Raw genomic sequence first — 19631 nt, 5'->3', positions numbered from 1 at the left:
TATTGTAAAATACTGTTGTAAAGTCGTATATTTCCTTACTATATATTAGATTATTTTACTACTGTAAAGTCGCATATTACCTCATTTTACTATTGTAAAATACTATTCTAAAGTCGTATATTGCCTTATTTTACTATTGCAAAGTCGCATATCACCCTATTTTACTATTATAAATTTGTATGTTATCTTATTCTACTGTTGTAAAATACTATTGTAAAGTCGCATATTGCCTTATTTTACTATTGTAAAATACTATTCTAAAGTCGTACATTGCCTTATTTTACTATTCTAAAGTCGGATATTACCTTATTTTACAATTGTAAAGCCATATATTATCTAATTTTACTATTGTAAAGTTGCATATTGCCTTATTTTACTACTGCAAAGCTGTATATTACCTTATTTTACTACTGTAAAATATTTTTGTAAAAAAGGTGAAAATATAAATAATATAGGTATAATCTACATAAAATAAGTATTTCTGTGAATATATTATATAAATCCTTAAAAAAAAGTGAAACTATAAATAAGAATATAGGTACAACCTACATAAAATATGTATATATATATATATATATATATATATATATATATATATATAATGTTAATCATTAAAAACAACATTGTGGGGCGGCATAGCTCGGTTGGTAGAGCGGCTGTGCCAGCAACTTGAGGGTTGCAGGTTCGATTCCCGCTTCCGCCATCCTAGTCACTGCCGTTGTGTCCTTGGGCAAGACACTTTACCCACCTGCTCCCAGTGCCACCCACACTGGTTTAAATGTAACTTAGATATTGGGTTTCACTATGTAAAGCGCTTTGAGTCACTAGAGAAAAGCGCTATATAAATATAATTCACTTCACTTCACTTCAAAAAAGGTGAAAATATAAAAAGGAATATAGGTACAATCTACATAAAATACGTATTTATATATATATATTATATATATATATATATATGTATATATATATATATATTTAATGTAAATCATTAAAAAAGGTGAAAATATAAATAAGAATATAGGTACAAACTACATAAATATTGTGTACTGGAGTGATGTGCCTGCTGTGGTTGTCATGGCAACAGAGGAGTAATAAAAGTGTGGTGTTTACAGGGATGAGTTTATTGTTGATGAAATGCGATGCTGGGAGTTACTTGAGAAGCTTAGCGGTTGCCATGGAGGTCATGGTTGTCATGGTGATGGTGGGCACGCTGATGTCCCTGAAGATGGGCTGGGAGACCCCCCCGTACGACACCTTGTTCTCACTCAGTGTGCCCATGATCATGCCACGCAGCTCTCTGCTGGCGTCACCTCGCACCGTCAGCAGCGCCTGGATGTGATCCTCCCTGAAATTATTATCAGCATCATTATTATTATTATCATCACTTCTCTACTGGCATCACCTGGATGTGATCCTCCCTGAAATTATTATCATCATCACTTCTCTACTGACATCACCTGGATGTGATCCTCCCTGAAATTATCATCAATATTATTATTAATATTCGATCCATGCTCTGGTTATGTACTATGAATATTATTATATCCATAATACTTGAATTATCATACCATGCACTGTGTGAATATTATTAGTGTTATATTCATGAATGTAAATATACATATTAGTATTATTATATTCATAAATGTGAATATAAATATTACTATTATATTAATGTAAATATAAATATTAGTATTATATTCATGAGTGTAAATATACATATTAGTATTATTATATTAATATAAGTAAATATGAATATTAGTAGTATACAAATGTAAGTATACATATTAGTATTACTATATTCACAAATGTAAATATTATATTCATGAATGTAAATATTAATATTTTCATGAATGTAAATATATATATATTAGTATTATATTCATAAATGTAAACATGAATATTAGTAATATATTAATGCAAGTATAAATATTACAATTATTCTATTAATTAATATAAATATTAGATCATTATATTCATTGATGTGAATATTAATTATATATTCATGAATTTAAATATCAATATTAGATTCATGAATGTACATATTGATATGAATATTGTATTCATGATTGCAAAAATAAATATTTATATTATATTCATGAATAATAATATATTTATGAATGTAAATATAAATATTATATTCATGAATGCACATATATATAATAGTAGTATATTCATCAATGTAAATATATATTATAGCATAATAATCATTAATGTAAATATTAATATATTCACACATGTAAATATACACATAATCATGAGTGTAAATATATTATTATTATATGAATGAATGTAAATATAAATATTATATTCATGAATGCACATATATATAATAGTAGTATATTCATCAATGTAAATATACATTATAGCATAATAATCATTAATGTAAATATTAATATATTCACACATGTAAATATACACATAACCATGAGTGTAAATATAATATTATTATATGAATGAATGCAAATATATATATTAGTAATATATTCATGAATGTAAATATACCTTTTAGTATTACTATATTCATAAATGTAAATATTAGTATTATATCAATGTAAGCATAAATATTAGTATTATCATATTCATGAATGTAAATATGAATATTCGTATTATATTAACATAAACATAAATATTGGTATTATATTCATAAATGTGAATATAAATATATTCATGAATGTAAATAATATTTGTACTTTATCCATGTATGTAAATATTAAACTTGTATTCATGAATGTAATTATTAATATTATGTTCAGGTATGTAAGTATAAATTAGTATTATTGTATTCATGAATGTAAGAATAAATATTATATTCATGAATGTAAACACTAATATTTATTAATGTATATATATATTAATATTATCATATTAATGAACGCAAATATAAACCTTAGTATTATATTCATGAATGTAAATATTATATTCATGTATGTAAATATAAATATTAGCATTGTTGTATTCATGAATGTAAAAATAAATATTAATATTATATTCATGAATGTAATTAATAATAATATATTAATGTAAATATAAATATTAGTACTATTATATTAATTAATGCAAATATAAATATTAGTATTATTTTAATGAATGTAAATACAAATGTTATATTCACATATGTACATAAACATATTCATAAATATAAATATTAGTATTCTATTCATGAATGTAAATTATATTTATAATATATTTATGAATGTAAATATACATATTAGTATTATATTCATGAATGCAAATATTAGTATTATATTCATGAATGTAAATAAAAAATAGTATTATTATAATCAGGAATGTACTTATTAATATTATATTCATAAATGTAAACATTAATATTATTATATTTATACATGTAAATATTAATAAGTATAATTATGTTCATGAATGTAAATATAATTATATTCATGAATGTACATATTAGTATAACTATATTCATGAGTGTAAATATAAATATTAAATTTATATTTCTGAATGTAAATATTAATAATATTTATGAATGTAAATATACATAGTATTATATTCATGAATGCAAATATTATTAGTATTATATTCATGAATGTAAATATAAATATTATTATAATCAGGAATGTACATATTAATATTATATTCATAAATGTAAATATTAGTATTATTATATTTATACATGTAAATATTAATATTAGTATAATTATGTTCATGAAAATAAATATTACATTCATGAATGTAAATATTAATATTGGTATAATTAAATTCATGAATGTAAATATAATTATTATATTCATGAATGTAAATATTTGTTACAGCAACGACCTTAAATTGGTCAAATCTCTTCATGGATTATTTTATTGCGAAAACTACTGACACTTTGTTGTTTATTTTGAAGTCACCTAGAAAACTGTATGACATGAAATCAACTTCTTGGACTGGAAAGTACAGACTATTTGTTTGTCAAAGTATTGTAGTACCTGATATAAGACTATTTGTATCTCAAAGTATTGTAGTACCTGATATAAGACTATTTGTATCTCAAAGTATTGTATTACCTGATATCAGACTATTTGTATCTCAAAGTATTGTAGTACCTGATATCAGACTATTTGTATCTCAAAGTATTGTAGTACCTGATATCATACTAATTGTATTTCAAAGTATTGAAGTACCTGATATCAGACTATTTGTATTTGCAAGTATTGTAGTACCTGATAGACCGGTTCTATTTGCAAGTATTGTAGTACCTGATATCACACTAATTGTACTTCAAAGAATTGAAGTACCTGATGAGACTAGTTGTACTTCAAAGTATTTAAGTACCTGATATCAGACTATTTGTATTTGCAAGTATTGTAGTACCTGATATCAGACCATTTCAATTTGCTAGTATTGTAGTACCTGATAACAGACTATTTGTATTTGCAAGTATTGTAGTACCTGATATCACACTAATTGTACTTAAAAAAATTTAAGTAACTGATATCAGACTATTTGTATTTCAAAGTATTGTTGTACCTGATATCAGACTATTTGTAGCTGGTATCAGTGTATTTGTAATTGAAAAGAGTGTTGTACCTGATACCAGACTAATTGCATTTGAAAGTAGTGTTGTAGCTGATACCAGAGTATTTGTAGCTGCATTCAGAGTATTTGAAAGTAGTGTAATACCAGATATCAGAGTATTGGAAAAAAATGTAATACCTGATATCAAGGTATACAAAAGTAGTGTAATACCCGATATCAGGGTATATGAAAGTAGTGTAATACCTGATATCGGGGTGTATTAAAAGTAGTGTAATACCCGATATCGGGGTGTATGAAAGTGGTGTAATACCTGATATCGGGGTATATGAAAGTAGTGTAATACCTGGTATCGAGGTGTATTAAAAGTAGTGTAATACATGATATCGCGGTTTATGAAAGTGGTGTAATACTTGATATCAGGGTGCATTAAAAGTAGTGTAATACCTGATATCAGGGTATATGAAAGTAGTGTAACACTTGATATCGGGGTGCATTAAAAGTAGTGTAATACCTGTTATCAGGGTCTATGAACGTAGTGTAATACCTGATATCAGGGTATATGACAGTAGTGTAATACCTGATATCAGGGTATATATGAAAGTAGTGTAATACCTGACATCGGGGTGTATTAAAAGTAGTGTAATACCTGATATCGGGGTGTATTAAAAGTGGTGTAATACCTGATATCGGGGTGTATTAAAAGTAGTGTAATACCTGATATCGGGGTATATGAAAGTAGTGTAATACCTGATATCAGGGTATATGAAAGTAGTGTAATACCTGATATCAGGGTATATGAAAGTAGTGTAATACCTGATATCAGGGTATATGAAAGTAGTGTAATACCTGATATCAGGGTATATGAAAGTAGTGTAATACCTCATATCAGGGTATATAAAAGTAGTGTAATACCTGATATCAGGGTATATGAAAGAAGTGTAATACCTGGTATCGGGGTGTATTAAAAGTAGTGTAGTACCTGATATCGGGGTATTTGGAGACCAAGGTGGTGACTTCCAGGAAGAGCAGAGTGGGGTCAGTGAGTTTGAAGACTTCAGCGATGGCAACAATGGCCCCACAGAGACGCTCCGTGTCTGATCCCTGCGACACCAACACATTGGACTGCTGATACTGTACGTGTATGGGATCATGAGGTATCAGAATATGGTATCAGTATGTATCAGCAGATAGTTTGGTAAAGAGAAAGTTGAACTGCTGATATCAGTATGTATCAGTGTTTACTGACAGCAGCCAGTTTGGTAAAGAGGAAGTTGAAGTGCTGATATCAATGTGATATCAGTGTGTACTCCAGCAGATAATTTGGTAAAGAGAAAGTTGAACTGCTGATATCAGTATGTATCAGTGTTTACTGACAGCAGCCAATTTGGTAAAGAGGAAGTTGAAGTGCTGATATCAGTGTGTACTGACAGCAGATAATTTGGTAAAGAGGAAGTTGAATGGTGATATCAGTGTGATACTGACAGCAGATTGTTTGGTGAAGAGGAAGTTGAAGTGGTGATATCAGTGTGATACTGACAGCAGATTGTTTGGTGAAGAGGAAGTTGAAGTGGTGATATCAGTGTGATACTGACACAGATAGTTTGGTAAAGAGGAAATTGAAGTGGTGATATCAACAAGTACTGACATTAATTTGGTAAAGAGGAAATTGAAGTGATGATATCAGTGAGTACTGACAGCAGATAGTTTGGTAAAGAGGAAGTTGAAGTGGTGATATCAGTGAGTACTGACAGCAGATAGTTTGGTAAAGAGGAAGTTGAATGGTGATATCAGTGAGTACTGACAGCAGATAGTTTGGTGAAGAGGAAGTTGAAGTGGTGATATCAGTGTGATGATATCAGTGTGTACTGACAGCAGCTAGTTTGGTAAAGAGGAAGTTGAATGGTGAGATCAGTGTGATGATATCAGTGTGTACTGACAGCAGATAGTTTGGTGAAGAGGAAGTTGAAGTGGTGATATCAGTGTGATACCGACATCAGATAGTTTGGTAAAGAGGAAGTTGAAGTGGTGAGATCAGTGTGATGATATCAGTGTGTACTGACAGCAGATAGTTTGGTGAAGAGGAAGTTGAAGTGGTGATATCAGTGTGATGATATCAGTGTGTACTGACAGCAGATAGTTTGGTGAAGAGGAAGTTGAAGTGGTGATATCAGTGTGATACCGACATCAGACAGTTTGGTAAAGAGGAAGTTGAATGGTGAGATCAGTGTGATGATATCAGTGTGTACTGACAGCAGATAGTTTGGTGAAGAGGAAGTTGAAGTGGTGATATCAGTGTGATGATATCAGTGTGTACTGACAGCAGATAGTTTGGTGAAGAGGAAGTTGAAGTGGTGATATCAGTGTGATACCGACATCAGATAGTTTGGTAAAGAGGAAGTTGAAGTGGTGATATCAGTGTGATACTGACAGCAGATAGTTTGGTGAAGAGGAAGTTGAACTGCTGAGCCTCTTTGATCATCCTGTCCGCCCCCTCCCTCCTCTCCTCTGCGTTCTTGAAGGTGATCCTCTTCTGCATGACAGCCTTGATGTAGTCCACCACCACCCTCCTTAGGGCCTCACCGCTCATCTCCTGCACACACACCTCACTAGTCAGGGGCCCGCGCCACACTCTCAAAAACCACAACAAAGTGGAGTAAAAGGCAGGTCAGATTTAAGAATAAAAATAACATATATTATATATATATATATATATATATATATATATATATATATATATATATATATATATATATATATATATATACTGATGAATCCGATATGTGTAGGACTTATTTTTATCACTTATTTTACTGGGACCTTTAAAACAAAAACAAAATAAATACTATAATTTCTCCAAAAAATAATAATGTCTTAAAATCAAGGTTATTATGAATGATTGACATATTTAAAACCACAAATATTTTACAGCAAATATTACACTTTGACATTTTTTGGGGGGAAATATTGCATATTTTGTGTTTTTGCCATAAAAAATGCATATATAATTTAAAAAACAATTATAATTGACGAATAGTTCTGAAGTTCATTTGGAGTTTTAAGTGTTAAAAGTAAAAATAATAATAATACATTTTAGTTATGTTTAACACTTTTTTAGTTGGACTTTTAAAAAACAAAAAGTTACATTTCTCAAAAAATTATCATGTATGTTAGAATCAATATAATGATTAATTATTATTTAGAACTACAAATACTTCACATCAAATATTACACTTTGACATATTTTTGGGGGAAATCATTGCATATTTTATGTATTTGCCATAAAAAATGCATATATAATTAAAAAAACAATTGTAATTGACTAATAGTTCTGAAGTTGATTTGGAGTTTTAAGTGTTAAAAGAAAAAATAATTATAATAATAATAATAATACATAAGTTATGTTTAACACTTTTTTTAGTAGGACTTTTAAAAAACAAAAAGAAAAAAACAAACAAAACAAAAAATAATGTATTAAAATTAATATTGTTAGGAATTATTGACATATTTTAGACTTCAATTACTTCACATAAAATATTACACTTTGACATTTTGGGGGGGATATTGCATATTTTGTGTTTTTTCCTTAAAAAAATGTTCTTTGCCAAAAAGGTAAAAGAAACAAATAAAAAAAAAATTAAATAAAATTATATATATATATATATATATATATATAAATAACTGATATATCTGAAGTTGATTTGGAGTTTTAAGTGTTTTAAGAGTTAAAAGTAAAATAAATAAATGAGTTATTTTTAACACTTTTTTAGTGGGACCTTTAAAAACCAAACCAAAAAAAAACCTAAACAAAAGAAATAGTACAATTTCTCAAAAAATAATAATGTATTAAAATCAATGTTGTTATGAATGATTGACATATTTAAAACTCCAAATACTTCACATCAAATACTACACTTTGACATTTTTTCAGGGGGAAATATTGCATATTTTGTGCTTTTGCCATAAAAAATGTATTTATAATTGAAATTATATATATAATTGATTAATAGATCTGAAGTCAATTTGGAGTTTTAAATGTTAAAAGTAAAAATTAATAATAATAATAATAATACACATAATACATAAGTTATGTTTAACACTTTTTCAGTAGGACTTTTAAAAAACAAAAAAGACAAAAACAAAACAAAAAATAAAATTTCTCAAAAAAATAATGTATATTATAATCAATATAATTATTAATTATTGACATATTTAGAACTACCAATACTTCACATCAAATATTACACTTTGACATTTTTTTGGGGGGAAATATAGCATTTTTTATGTATTGCCCAAAAAAAAAAAAAAAAATAAAAAAAAAAAAATATATATATATATATATATATATATATATATATATATATATATATATATATATATATATATATTTTCTTTGCCGAAAAGGCGTAACACAAATTTAAAAAAACCTTAAAAAAAAAACAACAACAAACACTATAATTTCTCAAAAAATAATAATGGATTAAAATCAAAGTTATTATGAATTGTTGACATATTTAAGACACTTTGTAATATTTGCCAAAAAGACAAAAAGACACACACATACACAGAGAGAAGGAGGTCTTCCCTACCTGGTTGAAGGGTTTCTTGACCTTGTTGAAGTCGTTAAAGTAGTCCTCCACCGTCACACAGATGGTGTCCACAGCGTGCGAGCCCGTCAGCCACTTCCTGGTCAGCAGCTCGCTCAGGTGATGCTAAGCAGGTGACAGCAGGTACACATCTGTTTGCCGAGGTCTACAAGATGGCACCAAACATGTGTCTGCCAGCCTCAACCCCTAGTAAGAAGCTCCTTGGAGTCCATCCAGCTGGACTGAGTTATTTTGCACTACCATTTCACGCCACGTTATTACATATGGCTCCTTTAAATTGTTTTTACGGAGGAATTTGCTCCACTATAGAAACTTTCCTCTGTACGAACCCTGTGGAGATGATTGGTGCTCCAGCTGCGAATGATTGAAAGAGTGAAAGTGAGCTACCTCCAGGTCCAGGAAGACTTCGTCCAGGAGGAACTGACATCCCTCCTTGGCCACCTCGTTGAGGGTCCTCTCGATGGCGGCGTCGCTGTCCGTGACCTGGCACACCTGGGAGTACTTCCTCTTCAGACTGTTGATGGACTCCCTGGGCAACACATGACCGACTCCGCTTTTAGCTGGAAAATGCTCCCGTGAGAACAAGAGGCATTAACGTCTTTCCCCATTAAGAAAGGACACGCCCCATGTCATTGTGTACATTCAACCGACATTGAGTAGGTTCAATGTACAAGACAAAATACGGGACGGTGCGTTCAAGGACCGATGAACGGAGTACGACGTCACAACGCCCACCGGAAATATAAAAAATTGATTTTGTTCTCAATGCACTTTTCATTCAAATGTATTTTTAAAGGGTTACAATTCAAAGCGATATTTAAAACAATAAAAGCTCAGCCATTAAAACAGATCAAATAGTAATTTTAGTGTCTTGTACTTACTGACAAATGTGCTGTTTCATATTTGCTTTTAATTATTTATTTTTTTAATTGGATAATAGTATTTATTAGCAAATATATTATTTTATACTTGTTTTAGTTATTACTTTTTTGGTATTTGTTAGCATATTATATATATATATATATATATATATATATATGTCCAGGGTGTACCCCGCCTTCCGCCCGATTGTAGCTGAGATAGGCGCCAGCGCCCCCCGCGACCCCAAAAGGGAATAAGCGGTAGAAAATGGATGGATGGATGGATGGATGGATATATATATATTATACTTATTTTAGTTAGTATTAGTTTTTAATTGTATTTATTAGCATATACATTATTTTATACTTATTTTTGTTTTTTATTGTATTTATTAGCATATACATTATTTTATAATTATTTTAGTTTTTGATTGTATTTATCCATCCATCCATTTTCTACCGCTTATTCCCTTTTTTTGGGGGTCGCGGGGGCGCCTATCTCAGCTACAATCGGGTGGAAGGCGGCGTACACCCTGGACAAGTCGCCCTCATCACAGGGCCAACACAGATAGACAGACAACATTCACACTCACATTCACACACTAGGGACCATTTATACTTATTTTAGTTTTTTATTAGCATATATATCATTTTATACTTAATTCTGTTATTAGTTTTTTATTGGCATATATGCCATTTTATTCTTATTTTAGTTATTAGTTTTTTAATTGTATTTATTACCATACATCTTATTTTATACTTTTGTTAGTATAATTTTTTTAATTGTATTTATTATCATATATATTATTTTACACTTTTTATAGTTATTAGTTTTTTTATTATCATATATAGTTTTATACTTATTTTAGTTATTAGTTTTCTATTGTATTTATTAACATATATACTATTTTATACTTGTTTTAGATATGGTTATTGGGTTTTTTGCATTCTATTTATTAGCAAATATATTATTTCATACTTATGTTTGAATTATTTTAATTGTATAATTTAAGAATTGTAATTATATTAAATATATTATCTCCTCTTTATCTTTGAATTAGTTTAATTCCCAATTGTATTTAAAGGCAAATATATTGTTTCGTATTTATATTTAAAGGAATTTTTTGAGAATTGTACTTAATGGCTAACTGAGCTGTCAGCAGTTTTCCACAAAAGTTAACAGGTTGTATGATGCGTTCATGTACTCAAAGTGGACTTTAGAGGCCAGTGTGTTTGCGGTGGTCAGCATGCAGCCTACTTGAAGGTCTGGCAGTTGTTTATGATGGCGATCATGTACTCAAAGTGGACTTTAGAGGCCAGTGTGTTTGTGGTGGTCAGCATGCAGCCTACTTGAAGGTCTGGCAGTTGTTTATGATGGCGATCATGTACTCAAAGTGGACTTTAGAGGCCAGTGTGTTTGTGGTGGTCAGCATGCAGCCTACTTGAATGTCTGGCAGTTGTTTATGATGGCGATCATGTACTGCACGTAGCACTGAGGCAGCTGCCGGTCCCTCAGGTGTTCCTCCTTGTAGAGCACCGCCTCCTCTCGGTACCTGGCGTGGGAAGCGACGAGGTGAGTCCCGGCAGGGGGGGGCGGGACGAGGACCGTGGAGACTCTTACCTGACCAGGAAGGAGTTCATCTGTTTCAGGCACAGCTTGAGGACCTGCTCCTTGAAGTCCCCGTCGATCTGCGCCGCCACTTGCAGGTTCTGCTCGAACATCTGATGAGGCGCGTGGGTGAGTATCACGGAGAGGAAAGACGTGCCGGTGTGTGACCAGGTACCTGGAAGACGATGGCGGGCAGCGTGGTCTGGTAGTAGCCGTCCTGGTCGGCTTCGGGCTCCGTGTCTTTCTGCCAGTCCTTCTTGTCCGTTTCCAGGGCTTTTCTCAGCCAGCCGGTGATGTTGGACTGGGGACACGCGGGCAGAGAGCGTGTAACATGTGTAGCGGGTCGAGGTGGGTGGCGCCTACCGTGAAAGTCTGCACGTATTTGCTGAGGAGGTCATCAACCACGTCCTGAGGGAGCAGCGACTCCAGATGCTCGCTGCTCTCCAAAGCCAGCTCCGGGTGGCCCATCATGTCCACGCTGGCCAACAAACAAACACAAACACAAACACAAACACACACACACACACACACACACACACACGCACACACACACACGCACACACACGCACACACACGCACACACACGCACACACACACACACACACACACACGTCAGTGTTCTCCTCAATTACTGACCTATTGATGTTGCCTATGACTTCACATCAAATGTTACTATTTGACAACTTTTGGTGGGGAAAAGATTGCATGTTTTCTGGTTTTTTTGGAGACAAAATGGGCATAAAACATAGACGAAGAAAAATAATAAGAAGTTAATCTATGGATTTATGTATTGAATAAATACAATAAAAATAAATATAGATATGACTTGTTTAACATTTTTATGATTTCCATTTTTTACATTTTTTGTGTTTTTGACATAAAAAATATTAAATGTTTAATGTGACAATTGTATGTAATAGCAACTATACTGTATTATTGAAAATATATTTTGGAATTATTCAATATAGTTGTATTTATTGGCAAATATATTAGTTTGTATTTCTTTTGAATCTAGTATTTTTTAATTTGAGAATTGTATTTTTTAGCAAAAATATTATTTGTAATTATTGTTATTAGTTTTTTCATCAATCAATCAATCAATGTTTACTTATATAGCCCTAAATCACTAGTGTCTCAAAGGGCTGCACAAACCACCACGACATCCTCGGTAGGCCCACATAAGGGCAAGGAAAACTCACACCCAGTGGGACATCGGTGACAATAATGACCCAGTGGGACGTCGGTGACAATGATGACTATGAGAACCTTAGAGAGGAGGAAAGCAATGGATGTCGAGCGGGTCTAACATGTTACTGTGAAAGTTCAATCCACAATGGATCCAACACAGTCGCGAGAGTCCAGTCCAAAGCGGATCCAACACAGCAGCGAGAGTCCTGTTCACAGGGGAGCCAGCAGGAAACCATCACAAGCGGAGGCGGATCAGCAGCGCAGAGATGTCCCCAGCCGATACACAGGCAAGCAGTACATGGCCACCGGATTGGACCGGACCCCCTCCACAAGGGAGACTGGGACATAGAAGAAAAAGAAAAGAAACGGCAGATCAACTGGTCTAAAAAGGGAGTCTATTTAAAGGCTAGAGTATACAAATGAGTTTTAAGGTGAGACTTAAATGCTTCTACTGAGGTGGCATCTCGAACTGTTACCGGGAGGGCATTCCAGAGTACTGGAGCCCGAACGGAAAACGCTCTATAGCCCGCAGACTTTTTTTGGGCTTTGGGAATCACTAATAAGCCGGAGTCCTTTGAACGCAGATTTCTTGCCGGGACATATGGTACAATACAATCGGCAAGATAGGATGGAGCTAAACCGTGTAGTATTTTATACGTAAGTAGTAAAACCTTAAAGTCACATCTTAAGTGCACAGGAAGCCAGTGCAGGTGAGCCAGTACAAGCGTAATGTGATCAAACTTTCTTGTTCTTGTCAAAAGTCTAGCAGCCGCATTTTGTACCAACTGTAATCTTTTAATGCTAGACATGGGGAGACCCGAAAATAATACATTACAGTAGTCGAGGCGAGACTACTGTTTTTTTCAGTTGTATCTATTGAGAAATGTAATGTTTCTTTTTTATTATTGTTATTTTTTTTAAAATATTTATTTGTTTTAATCATTTAAAAAAATAATAATGAATCAAAATTAATATTGTTAGGTATTATTGACCTATTTATGTCGCCGATGACTTCACATCAAATGTTCCTATCTGACAACTTTTGGGGGGAAACGATTGCATATTTTGTGATTTTTTTTTTTTTTTTTACAAAAAACATAGACAAAGAAAAGTAATAAGAAGTTAATCTATGGATTTATGTATTGAATAAATCAATAAAATTAAATATATATATATATATATATATATATATATATATATGGCTTGGTAACATTTTTATGACTTATATTTTTTACATATTTAGTGTTTTTGACATTAAAAAAATTTCATTTTTAATGTCACAATTGTATGTAATAGCAATTATACTGTATTATTGCACATTATATATTAGAATTATACAATATAATTGTTTTTTTTTGGCAAATACATTATATTGTATTCTATAAATGTAGCATTTTTTAATTTGAGAATTGTATTTTTTAGCAAGTATATTATTTGTAATTATTATTAGTTTTTTTCAGTAGAATTTATTGACAAATATGTTTCTTTTTTATTATTATAGTTATTGATTTTTTCTATTTATTTGTTTTAATCATTTTAAAAATAATAATGAATCAAAATTAATATGGTTATGAATTATTGACCTATTCATGTCTCCACTCACATCAAATATTACACTTTGAAAAGTTTTTTAGGGAAAATATTGCATATTTAGTTTTTACCGTAAAAAAACAGGGTTTCGACAAAATGAGCATAAAACTTAAAAAAAGAAAAGTAATAAGAAGTTTTACTGGAGATTTAAGTATTGAATACATAGAATACATGTAAATATATATATGACTTGTTTTTAACATTTTTAAATATTGAGTGTTTTAAACTGAAAAGAGAGCTGAGGTGCATTGTGCAGGAAGTGACCATCTTTGACATGTTGCTCCAACTTACCTGCAGCACACCTGTGTATATATATATATATATATATATAAACATGTGTTGGGAGCTACCTACCTTTTATAGGTGTTGAGGACCCAGGTCAGCAGTGACACGATCTCATTGGCCTCCAAATCCTCAAAGACCAGCTCTTTCACCCGACTGGACACTGCGTTGTGGTACAGGCTGAAGAACCTGAAACACACCTGTCTTTATGGCACCTGTAGGTGTTATTATGTATACATGTCACCTGTTGTAGGTGTAATAATGTATTCATGTCACCTGTTGTAGGTGTTATAATGTGTGTATTACCCGTTGTAAGTGTAATAATGTGTGTATTACCTGTTATAATGTATTGATGTTACCTGTTCTAGGTGTAATAATGTGTGTATTACCTGTTGTAGGTGTAATAATGTGTGTATTACCTGTTATAATGTATTGATGTCACCTGTTGTAAGTGTAATAATGTGTGTATTACCTGTTGTAGGTGTAATAATGTGTGTATTACCTGTTATAATGTATTAATGTCACCTGTTGTAAGTGTAATAATGTGTGTATTACCTGTTATGATGTATTGATGTTACCTGTTGTAGGTGTAATAATGTGTGTATTACCTGTTGTAGGTGTAATAATGTGTGTATTACCTGTTGTAGGTGTAATAATGTGTGTATTACCTGTTATGTTTTGATGTTACCTGTTGTAGGTGTCATAATGTGTGTATTACCTGTTGTAGGTGTCATAATGTGTATTACCTGTTATAATGTATTGCTGTTACCTGTTGTAGGTGTCAAGCGTGTATTACCTGTTGTAGGTGTCATGTGTGTATTACCTGTTGTAGGTGTAATAATGTGTGTATTACCTGTTATAATGTATTGCTGTTACCTGTTGTAGGTGTCATGTGTGTATTACCTGTTGTAGGTGTCATAATGTGTGTATTACCTGTTATAATGTATTGCTGTTGCCTGCTGTAGGTGTAATAATGTGTGTATTACCTGTTGTAGGTGTCATAATGTGTATTACCTGTTATAATGTATTGCTGTTACCTGTTGTAGGTGTCATGTGTGTATTACCTGTTGTAGGTGTCATAATGTGTGTATTACCTGTTATAATGTATTGCTGTTACCTGTTGTAGGTGTCATGTGTGTATTACCTGTTGTAGGTGTAATAATGTGTGTATTACCTGTTGTAGGTGTAATAATGTGTGTATTACCTGTTGTAGGTGTCATAATGTGTGTATTACCTGTTGTAGGTGTCATAATGTGTGTATTACCTGTTATAATGTATTGATGTCACCTGTTGTAAGTGTAATAATGTGTGTATTACCTGTTGTAGGTGTAATAATGTGTGTATTACCTGTTGTAGGTGTCATAATGTGTGTATTACCTGTTATAATGTATTGATGTCACCTGTTGTAAGTGTAATAATGTGTGTATTACCTGTTATGATGTATTGATGTTACCTGTTGTAGGTGTAATAATGTGTGTATTACCTGTTGTAGGTGTAATAATGTGTGTATTACCTGTTGTAGGTGTAATAATGTGTGTATTACCTGTTATGTTTTGATGTTACCTGTTGTAGGTGTCATAATGTGTGTATTACCTGTTGTAGGTGTCATAATGTGTATTACCTGTTATAATGTATTGCTGTTACCTGTTGTAGGTGTCAAGTGTGTATTACCTGTTGTAGGTGTCATGTGTGTATTACCTGTTGTAGGTGTAATAATGTGTGTATTACCTGTTATAATGTATTGCTGTTACCTGTTGTAGGTGTCATGTGTGTATTACCTGTTGTAGGTGTCATAATGTGTGTATTACCTGTTATAATGTATTGCTGTTACCTGTTGTAGGTGTAATACTGTGTGTATTACCTGTTGTAGGTGTCATAATGTGTATTACCTGTTATAATGTATTGCAGTTACCTGTTGTAGGTGTCATGTGTGTATTACCTGTTGTAAGTGTCATAATGTGTGTATTACCTGTTATAATGTATTGCTGTTACCTATTGTAGGTGTCATGTGTGTATTACCTGTTGTAGGTGACATAATGTGTATTACCTGTTATAATGTATTGCTGTTACCTGTTGTAGGTGTCATGTGTGTATTACCTGTTGTAGGTGTCATAATGTGTATTACCTGTTATAATGTATTGCTGTTACCTGTTGTAGGTGTCAAGTGTGTATTACCTGTTGTAGGTGTCATGTGTGTATTACCTGTTGTAGGTTTCATAATGTGGATTACCTGTTATAATGTATTGCTGTTACCTGTTGTAGGTGTCAAGTGTGTATTACCTGTTGTAGGTGTAATAATGTGTGTATTACCTGTTGTAGGTGTAATAATGTGTGTATTACCTGTTGTAGGTGTCATAATGTGTGTATTACCTGTTATAATGTATTGCTGTTACCTGTTGTAGGTGTCATGTGTGTATTACCTGTTGTAGGTGTCATAATGTGTGTATTACCTGTTATAATGTATTGCTGTTACCTATTGTAGGTGTCATGTGTGTATGACCTGTTGTAGGTGTCATAATGTGTGTATTACCTGTTATAATGTATTGCTGTTACCTGTTGTGTCATAATGTGTATTACCTGTTATAATGTATTGCTGTTACCTATTGTAGGTGTCATGTGTGTATTACCTGTTGTAGGTGTCATAATGTGTATTACCTGTTGTAGGTGTCATAATGTGTGTATTACCTGTTATAATGTATTGCTGTTACCTGTTGTGTCATAATGTGTATTACCTGTTATAATGTATTGCTGTTACCTGTTGTAGGTGTCATGTGTGTATTACCTGTTGTAGGTGTCCTAATGTGGATTACCTGTTATAATGTATTGCTGTTACCTGTTGTAGGTGTCAAGTGTGTATTACCTGTTGTAGGAGTCATGTGTGTATTACCTGTTGTAGGTGTAATAATGTGTGTATTACCTGTTGTAGGTGTCATAATGTGTGTATTACCTGTTATAATGTATTGCTGTTACCTGTTGTAGGTGTCATGTGTGTATTACCTGTTGTAGGTGTCATAATGTGTGTATTACCTGTTATAATGTATTGCTGTTACCTATTGTAGGTGTCATGTGTGTATTACCTGTTGTAGGTGTCATAATGTGTGTATTACCTGTTGTAGGTGTCATAATATGTGTATTACCTGTTGTAATGTATTGCTGTTACCTATTGTAGGTGTCATGTGTGTATTACCTGTTGTAGGTGTCATAATGTGTGTATTACCTGTTGTAGGTGTAATGTGTGTATTACCTGTTATAATGTATTGCTGTTACCTATTGTAGGTGTCATGTGTGTATTACCTGTTGTAGGTTTCATAATGTGTGTATTACCTGTTCTAATGTATTGCTGTTACCTATTGTAGGTGTCATAATGTGTGTATTACCTGTTGTAGGTGTAATGTGTGTATTACCTGTTATAATGTATTGCTGTTACCTGTTGTAGGTGTCATAATGTGTGTATTACCTGTTATAATGTATTGCTGTTACCTGTTGTAGGTGTCATGTGTGTATTACCTGTTGTAGGTGTCATAATGTGTGTATTACCTGTTGTAGGTGTCATAATGTGTGTATTACCTGTTGTAGGTGTCATAATGTGTGTATTACCTGTTATAATGTATTGCTGTTACCTATTGTAGGTGTCATGTGTGTATTACCTGTTGTAGGTGTCATAATGTGTGTATTACCTGTTGTAGGTGTAATAATGTGTGTATTACCTGTTATAATGTATTGCTGTTACCTGTTGTAGGTGTCATGTGTGTATTACCTGTTGTAGGTGAAATAATGTGTATTACCTGTTATAATGTATTGCTGTTACCTGTTGTAGGTGTCATGTGTGTATTACCTGTTGTAGGTGAAATAATGTGTATTACCTGTTATAATGTATTGCTGTTACCTGTTGTAGGTGTCATGTGTGTATTACCTGTTGTAGGTGTCATAATGCGTGTATTACCTGTTATAATGTATTGCTGTTACCTGTTGTAGGTGTCATAATGTGTGTATTACCTGTTGTAGGTGTCATAATGTGTGTATTACCTGTTGTATGTGTCATAATGTGTGTATTACCTGTTCTAATGTATTGCTGTTACCTATTGTAGGTGTCATAATGTGTGTATTACCTGTTGTAGGTGTAATAATGTGTGTATTACCTGTTATAATGTATTGCTGTTACCTATTGTAGGTGTCATGTGTGTATTACCTGTTGTAGGTGTCATAATGTGTGTATTACCTGTTATAATGTATTGCTGTTAACTGTTGTAGGTGTCATGTGTGTATTACCTGTTGTAGGTGTAATAATGTGTGTATTACCTGTTGTAGGTGTAATAATGTGTGTATTACCTGTTGTAGGTGTCATAATGTGTGTATTACCTGTTGTAGGTGTCATAATGTGTGTATTACCTGTTATAATGTATTGATGTCACCTGTTGTAAGTGTAATAATGTGTGTATTACCTGTTGTAGGTGTAATAATGTGTGTATTACCTGTTGTAGGTGTCATAATGTGTGTATTACCTGTTATAATGTATTGATGTCACCTGTTGTAAGTGTAATAATGTGTGTATTACCTGTTATGATGTATTGATGTTACCTGTTGTAGGTGTAATAATGTGTGTATTACCTGTTGTAGGTGTAATAATGTGTGTATTACCTGTTGTAGGTGTAATAATGTGTGTATTACCTGTTATGTTTTGATGTTACCTGTTGTAGGTGTCATAATGTGTGTATTACCTGTTGTAGGTGTCATAATGTGTATTACCTGTTATAATGTATTGCTGTTACCTGTTGTAGGTGTCAAGTGTGTATTACCTGTTGTAGGTGTCATGTGTGTATTACCTGTTGTAGGTGTAATAATGTGTGTATTACCTGTTATAATGTATTGCTGTTACCTGTTGTAGGTGTCATGTGTGTATTACCTGTTGTAGGTGTCATAATGTGTGTATTACCTGTTATAATGTATTGCTGTTACCTGTTGTAGGTGTAATACTGTGTGTATTACCTGTTGTAGGTGTCATAATGTGTA

The 19631-nt window shown here is 32.3% G+C and overlaps 1 protein-coding gene across 4 annotated transcripts in view; it reads right to left on the bottom strand.

Annotated features, from left to right (window-relative positions):
- Positions 1 to 1100: 1100 nt before the first annotated feature.
- Positions 1101 to 19631, bottom strand: part of exoc3 (exocyst complex component 3) — a 52934-nt gene continuing 34403 nt past the window's right edge. For 3 of the 4 annotated variants that reach the window (XM_061890684.1, XM_061890683.1, XM_061890682.1), the window contains exons 7-16: positions 14694 to 14810; positions 11925 to 12039; positions 11737 to 11862; positions 11574 to 11674; positions 11395 to 11505; positions 9480 to 9621; positions 9075 to 9197; positions 6917 to 7078; positions 5468 to 5589; positions 1101 to 1345 (exon numbers count right to left, since the gene is read on the bottom strand). In XM_061890684.1, the coding sequence (XP_061746668.1) occupies positions 1150 to 1345; positions 5468 to 5589; positions 6917 to 7078; positions 9075 to 9197; positions 9480 to 9621; positions 11395 to 11505; positions 11574 to 11674; positions 11737 to 11862; positions 11925 to 12039; positions 14694 to 14810 (1315 nt within the window). In that variant the 3' untranslated portion in view covers positions 1101 to 1149. Of the gene's footprint in view, positions 1346 to 1401; positions 1474 to 5467; positions 5590 to 6916; positions 7079 to 9074; positions 9198 to 9479; positions 9622 to 11394; positions 11506 to 11573; positions 11675 to 11736; positions 11863 to 11924; positions 12040 to 14693; positions 14811 to 19631 lie in introns of those variants that run through there. The other variant, XM_061890685.1, reaches the window with a different exon arrangement.

Source organism: Nerophis ophidion, linkage group LG28, assembly GCF_033978795.1.
Source record: "Nerophis ophidion isolate RoL-2023_Sa linkage group LG28, RoL_Noph_v1.0, whole genome shotgun sequence".
Taxonomy (NCBI): Eukaryota; Metazoa; Chordata; class Actinopteri; order Syngnathiformes; family Syngnathidae; genus Nerophis; species Nerophis ophidion.
This window is presented reverse-complemented; position numbering and strand designations above follow the sequence as displayed.